This window comes from Coregonus lavaretus (genome assembly GCF_964263955.1).
Source record: "Coregonus lavaretus genome assembly, chromosome: 10".
NCBI classification, from domain to species: domain Eukaryota; kingdom Metazoa; phylum Chordata; class Actinopteri; order Salmoniformes; family Salmonidae; genus Coregonus; species Coregonus lavaretus.
Window position 1 is genome coordinate 27,622,789 of NC_139997.1, and position 7,602 is coordinate 27,630,390.

The following is a 7,602-nucleotide window of genomic DNA, read 5'->3' on the forward strand; positions in this document are numbered from 1 at the left end:
TAAATGTGCAACAATTTCTAAAAACCTGTTTTTGCTTTGTCATTATGTGGTATTGTGTGTAGATTGAGGGGAAAACACAATTTAATCCATTTTAGAATAAGGCTGTAACGTAACAAAATGTGGAAAAAGTCAAGGGGTCTGAATACTTTCCGAATGCACTGTATATACAACACAGGTAAATCACATTTTTGACTGCACTGGGCCTTTATATTCCTTTGCATTTGATACAATTTTATTCAGCGTAAGTACACCAACATGTCATAGTAGCAAGCACAGTGGCATTTCAGTAAGAACGTTTTTATTACAAGTAAATATTGCGCCCTGTTGACTAGTGGTAATACTCCATGGGGCCAAGGGATTTATGAAACTCACTAGAGAATCAATTCATTAAGGTACAGACATGGGGTTACAGTCTTTTGATCAAAGGGGATGACTGAGGATATCTCTCCTTCACTATAGATCTGGGAGGGATAAAGAGGATGAGGTTGAATATAACAGTTCCATCCACTGGGGTGTATCATCCTCTCCTTCCTTGTCATGTCTTAGCTCTGAAATTCCATGACATTGACAACTACCCCAAGTCGTTCTCTCAAGTTCACTGCACGTCCCCATCCATTCCTACTCACATGGGCCCTGATTTAAACGCGCATAAATGACAGTTATTTCCTTTTTATGCACTTTTATCTCTATGCGTATTCTTACCTTGAACTTAAGCATGAGAATAGTATGCTATTCACCCGCTATTCATTCGGGGTGGAGGTCTAAGAAATGTAGGTGTGGCGGAGGTGTGTCTACAGAAACTGTATTCTGACCTTGACATAATTCCCCTTATAATTCCACCCCCTTTATGCGTGAGGAAACTATGAATAAGGTCGAGCAATTAGAAATAACAGCATTCTCCATTCACTGTAATGTATAAATGGACCACTATTGATAAGAGCTAGGTAAATGAGTAATATGTTTGGAGAAGGGAATTGTAAATACACAGCAATTGTTTTAGATAATTTTTCCTTATGGTCCCTGGAGACTTATGTGAAACCAGCCATATGGAAGCAAACTGAAAATCACATCAACATGACTTGTATTGCGGTCTCTTTTCCACAGTGAAATAGGCTATAAATAGCTGTGCCGTTATTCAGAATTTTTATTGTGCCCTCATTTTGGAGACCCAAGCTTCTGTAGGGCTGTACCTGCCGAGTTGATGTATGTGCTTTAAAATGTTTTAATTACAGCTTACGCCCGGGCTTTTCTCAGTTTTATTTTACAATTTGTATCATGTTAAATATTAGCCACTATCAGGAGCCACTGTCAGTAATACCCAGATACATTTATAAGTGTCACTTTAGTGTTCGTTTTTCTTCAATTTGTAGCTTACATTTTGTATCATTCCATTCCCTTTACCTTTCTTTCCTCTGTCACGTCCGTGTAGTTGTTCCTGAGGGTCGCTAGCATTAGTGGATCATATTAGGCTAAGGTTGTGCAATAATTTGGGGCATTTAGCCTATTTGAATCATTATGGAACTCGGACCACACGTAGCAGGTTAAACCTGGAGCCTGGCGCATAGCTCATTACAACTGGACCATTGTCATACAGTTCCATTATTAGTGAGGATTAGGGTAGATATATAGGTCTATTGTTCAACCCCTATTGTACACTTTTTTCCACCTTCCAATATTTCATGGACTGAACTTGAATTTGACAACTTTCAGGATGAATCAAACCACTGTATTTTTTTATTCATCAATATCTTTAGTGCGTAAAGGCTCTCCAAACCTGTTCCACCACCTGCAAAATCCCTTTGACAAAACAGATATGTGATCCTGATGCTGTCAGAGTCATAGATGACGTCAAGGTTCCTCAGTAGAGAGAGTACTGGTTCTCTACTGCTCGTGTTCTTTGTGCTCCCTCAGTCTCCTGCTGTTCATCGGATGAGCCACCAGAGGGCGGTAGAAGATGCTCTATGCTGCCACTGCGACTCCGTAAGCCACCACTACCCCCATCTTCTAGTCTGGGGAAGGGAGGCAGGATGCGGGGCAGAGCAGGGGAACTGGGGGGGAGAGGAGAGTCCACAGATCCGCCAACTGGCTGCAAGACTCCGGGAAAGAATTGTGCCGATTGGTGGAGGCCGTTCCGACAGCTAGGCTCTCTGGTAGGGGTGGACAACCGAGACACACGGAGCTCTGCAAAGAGGAACCCAACGGACACACAAGACATGTTTGAAACACACAGACAAATGCACCATAGATCTAACCTTGTTCGACCATCATGATCTTGCAAGCTTACATTCTGTTGTGAAACTAAGCCAAAACGCAGCGGTCAGGATGGTGGATCAGGCTACCATAGATCTAGCTTGGAGCACAGCAGCATCAAGTCAGAAATTGCAGTTACAATAATATGATGTTCTATATTCTATATTCAGGGGGTAATAGTACAAAAGAACATCTTAAGATAAAAACAAAATAAGAGGACTGGTTTTAGTGATCCATAGGGAAGGATTTCAGTAGAAATCAAAATAGGAGAGACCAAATTAATTCAGAAAGGCTGGTACTAAGAGGGGTTACACACAATGGAGGGAGACGAGTGGGCACCATTGGAGCATGGGAGGGAAGAGAGAGCAGCACAGAGTAAAGAAGGTAATCCTACAGAGGGAGGACCAGAGAAAAGGAGATTAGGCCAACTAAAAGTGCCCTCTGTCTCTTTCGCCTCTCCCTTCCCTTGTGGCGAAACATCAAAAAGACATCAGCCTGGAAGAGGGATCCTCAATTCCTTATGCTTGCCTAGTCCAGTGCATCTTTCCTAAAAGAGTCCATTGTTGGCTTGAAACTATTTTTTCTTTGAAAACCACTGTTCCGCTAGGTAACCCTTTTTGTAGCTTCGATAATGTAAATGCTTGACTGAACAAATTTAAGATGAGAGGTTAGATATGGGTCAAGAATCACGGAATGCAGGGATTGTTTTTGGGCACTAGACATGTTGTACATTATTATAATCATAATAATAGCCTACATTTGACATAAAAATATCTCAAACAGTAAGACAGCATTAGCCCACGTGTTACCTGGCCGGCTGCGCTGTGTCTGGACGTAGCATCGCAGCGTGACATCTGCAGCCCCGCGGGACTCCAATGGGATGGGGTGGCAGTGAAAGTGCTGCAGCATGTCCCCCACACTCTGGAACCACAGGTGGTGCACATGGCACTGGCCCTGAGAGTCCACAGACAGACGCAGGTGCTGCTCACAGGGAGGTAGAGGCATGCTGTTAGGTCTTTCTACCATTATTTGCATTCAACAATGCTAATGCTAAGCTGTAGCTTAGTAAACACACACATCTTGGGTTGTTGCTAGACTACTTTCATTTGTCCATAAGATGAGGTACATTTGGGTGAACTAGCAGGGGAATACAAGGGAATCTTTGGGTGAATAATTGTTTTAATGAATCAAGGCCATATGGCCAATACTCAGCAGAGGAAGCATGTGGTTTACATGTGCAGGGCTATGACAAATACAGACAGGAAACCCTCTACCATTGTTAGAACATATCTGGAGGACTGACAGATTTTGCCCTTGTGACACAAAGGGGAACCCTGAATGAATGGGCAGCCGGCCAGATAAAGAGACTAGTTTGGAACCAGGTTGCGTCTGAGTGTACTTTTTATTTATTTCACCTTTATTTAACCAGGTAAGCCAGTTGAGAACAAGTTCTCATTTACAACTGCGACCTGGCCAAGATAAAGCAAAGCAGTGCGATAAAAACAACAACACAGAGTTACATATGGGGTAAACCAAACGTAGAGTCAATAACACAATAGAAAATCTATATACAGTGTGTGCAAATGTAGTAAGTTATGGAGGTAAGGCAATAAATAGGCCATAGTGCAAAATAATTACAATTTAGTATTAACACTGGAGTGATAGATGTGCAGAAGATGATGTGCAAATAGAGATACTGGGGTGCAAATGAGCAAAATACATAACAATGTAAATAACAATATGGGGATGAGGTAGTTGGGTGGGCTAATTACAGATGGGCTGTGTACAGGTGCAGTGATCGGTAAGCTGCTCTGACAACTGATGCTTAAAGTTAGTGAGGGAGATAAGAGTCTCCAGCTTCAGAGATTTTTGCAGTTCGTTCCAGTCATTTGCAGCAGAGAACTGGAAGGAATGGCGGCCAAAGGAGGTGTTGGCTTTGGGGATGACCAGTGAGATATACCTGCTGGAACGCATACTACGGGTGGGTGTTGCTACGGTGACCAATGAGCTAAGATAAGGCGGGGATTTGCCTAGAAGTGATTTATAGATGACCTGGAGCCAGTGGGTTTGACGATGAATATGTAGTGAGGGCCAGCCAACGAGAGCGTGCAGGTCACAACGGTGGGTAATATATGGGGCTTTGGTGACAAAACGGATGGCGTTACCTTGGCTTTGCCCTGGAAGTTGAAGGTGAGGACGTATTCTCCCGGGCGTGTCTCGCTCTGGCGAATCACAAAGAGCCCATGGCTCCGGGCTCCGCCCACCAACACCAGCTGAGCAGCACTCACTCGAGACAGTGTACCGTGGAACCATGGGTAGCAGGTCAGAGAGGTGTCCGTCTCAGAGCGGGGTGTACCTTCACCTATGGGTGAGAAGCACAATATAAGAACCTTTTGTCACTATATTGGCTTAGCAAAAAGCAGTCCTTCCACATACAGAGCTGGCCATTACCTGCTCCAGGCCTGTTGGACTCCAGTGACTGGAGGAAGCGTTCTAGCGGGACATGGGTGGGGTGCGAAGGGGAGGCCAGCAGGGTCCGACAGCGAGGTCCTGAGGGGCCACAGGGACCAGCACGGTGCTGAGGGGTCTTGTGTATGTCTGGGTGGACATAGAGAGAGCATGGAGAGAAAGTTACCCCATAGAGTCAGATGCTGAGATATCATTACCAATTAAAGTAAATAAATACTCACTAGACGTGAGCTCACAGTTACAGGTGGACACCGAGGGGAACTGGCCATGAGGACAAGACGTCAGCTCAATGTCATCTCCACTGTCCCTGCACAGAGAAGACAAACACATTAATTAAAACGGGGGATGAGAAGGAACTGGTTTGATTGTTACTGCTTAAAATCATCTATATGGGGGTACACCTCAATAGTCTGAACTGAAGTCCTTTTTCTTCTTCTGTCAATCTGAAAAGACAGGGTAGATGAAGGCAATATGGTGGTTGCCCACTGGGATTTTGCTTTCACTTCTCCTTCACGTCAGTGCAGGAACAGAGAGAAGGGAAGGAATCTACTTGCACATTAGACTTCATTAAGATGTACCCCTAGATCACAGGGAAGTGAGTGTACTGTTATTTTTCTTTACCCCGGGTCTATGCAGTCCTGAATGTCAGCCACCCAGGAGTGTTTCTGAAGGGAGTCTAATGTCTCCAGGATGTATTCACCTCCATTCTCCACCTGCAACACAAGCATTGGATTAGGCACAATATTAGCACATTCCAAATCAACTAGACACTTGTGTAGACATGAGTGTATTGGATAGGTGTATAAAGAAACCAAATAATATAGATGGTTAAGTTCTATTATACAGCACAAATGTATCTATCAAACATAGTTCTTACAGGGCTGAAGGTCACTGAAGAATATAAGATCATTTAAATATATACTGTGTATAGGCCAACCTATAATTGAGTGAATGTAGCGGAACATATCTTGATGTATAAGGTACCATATTAGCAGCCTGTTTTGGCCTACTGACAAGAGCTTAGCTGAACAATATGGTCTGTGGTTTAAATCACCCAACTATTTATGTCTCTCTGTCAACTGCATCTCTATATATTTATCACTCACTGTGCACAAAGCATTGACATTGACTACTACAAAAGACTTGTTTGACAAGTGTATATAGAGTGAGGGACTCAATTAACTACATAGACACTGTACTCAGCCTGTCATACACTGTTTGGTTCATTATGCAAATCTGCATCATACAGCGCATTTGGTAACCCTGAATGGCATGTCATAACGCCTACATACACTTGTGATAAAAATGTCCTGACATTACAAGTAAAGCTGACCTTGAGGACAAAGGTGTTGTCCCTGTCTGGCATCTCCAGGGGCATGGTGGTCCGCACCTCCATGACAGCTGTCAGAGGAACACTCAATTTGGGCTTCGACGACTGGGTCAGAGAGAAGAGACAAGTTACAGTTAGCACTGCAGCACTGTTAGAAATCTATTTTTCACTGGTAGTTTGACCCAAATTCATATAGCTCACTAGTCTGGCTGACACCTAACTCAAAGTCCTCCTGACTTCAGAGTCTGGAAAGGCTATGTTGATGTTGTCGGAACGATGCGTTGATAATGAAGGGGATGTGCTTTTTTACTGATTGGTTCTGCTTTGTGCCTTTCTCACAGTTTGAGATAACCACTCAAAGCTCAAGACAACTTCTGCGCAGACCAGGGGACCTACCTTGGGCGGCACATAGAACTCCAGCAGGAAGCCCCCCTCCCCTTCAGCGACCCCTCCTCCTCCTCCTCTCGTCCTCCTCAGCAGCAGACGACACTTCTGCCACTGGGCGCTGCTGCCCATGCTGTGCGAGTCGTCCGCCACCATGTAGCGCAGGACTCCTTCCCTCTGCACCTCAGCTGGCAGGGGCCTCAGGGTGGCAGAGCGGGATCCCCGGGGCATACGCAGCAGGCGGGGACTCCAACACCCCCCCGTATCCCCATTGAGCAAGCAGCGGGGTTCTGGGGAGGCTCCCCGGGTCCTCTGGAGCATGTCCCGGACCCCGTCCACCATACACAGGCTGACGTTACGCAGGGAGAAGCCCTTCCTGAAGTTGGCCCCGGGGAGGCCCTCAGACAGGTCCTCTGTGCTGCGGGTCTGGCCCAGAGTCAGTGTGGAGGGGCCCCTGGGTTTGGGCCGGTGTCGCGGGCTGGGCTTCTGCTTCTCTGAGCTGCCCTCCATCAGAGACCAGGGAGCGGCTGGAGGGCCCAGTGGATCAGAGGAATACTGTAGGTGCAAGCAGATCTAACAGCAACCCCCTTTAGGACAGCAGGCTGTCAGGGGAACTTTCTCAGGTTTGATTGGCTGAGTCGGCTCTGCCCTAAAGCACACCCAATAATCCTGAGTACAGAACAGAGAGAGTTCCTCCTCACTCAATCCTGCTCCAAGTCCTCCTCAGTGCATTTGGCTGGTGAGATCTGTGGATAGAGGTCAGAAGAGAGGAGGGAGCTGAGTTGTATTTTAGGATACCCTCATAGTGGATACTCTGGTGTGCTGTTATAGAGACACCTCCATTTTACATCTCCTCCTACCTGATATGACGGCCTATCCTAAAATCCTCAAACAAAAACATGTGACATGGACTCCCTGTCTCATGTGGGAGACTGTAACATGATACTCATCAATACCCTAACAACGACTGATTACAATCAATACAAGACTGTGTACCGGTCCAATACAAGCCCTGGTTTGAATATCACTTTCAACTGCTAGGTTTTTTTGGGAGAAGCAAACTGCAAGTACACCTTATCTGGTTCCTCCCCTGACCATTTAGACCCATGCATCACTGCTCTTTGGCAATGGGGGCCGGGAAGGGAAATATGCAGCTTCAAAGTTTAATG

General features: G+C 45.5%; 1 protein-coding gene across 1 annotated transcript; it reads right to left on the reverse strand.

Annotated features, from left to right (window-relative positions):
• Positions 1-1,759: 1,759 nt before the first annotated feature.
• Positions 1,760-6,943, reverse strand: LOC311135969 (SH2B adapter protein 2-like; the record flags this gene model as incomplete). The annotated part of the gene is made up of 8 exons (XM_084170014.1): positions 1,760-2,181; positions 3,060-3,231; positions 4,416-4,612; positions 4,702-4,848; positions 4,941-5,026; positions 5,341-5,432; positions 6,053-6,154; positions 6,446-6,943. The coding sequence occupies 8 exons, from the start codon at positions 6,941-6,943 to the stop codon at positions 1,859-1,861; spliced, it is 1,617 nt and encodes a 538-aa protein (XP_084026140.1). The 3' UTR covers positions 1,760-1,858.
• Positions 6,944-7,602: the final 659 nt, after the last annotated feature.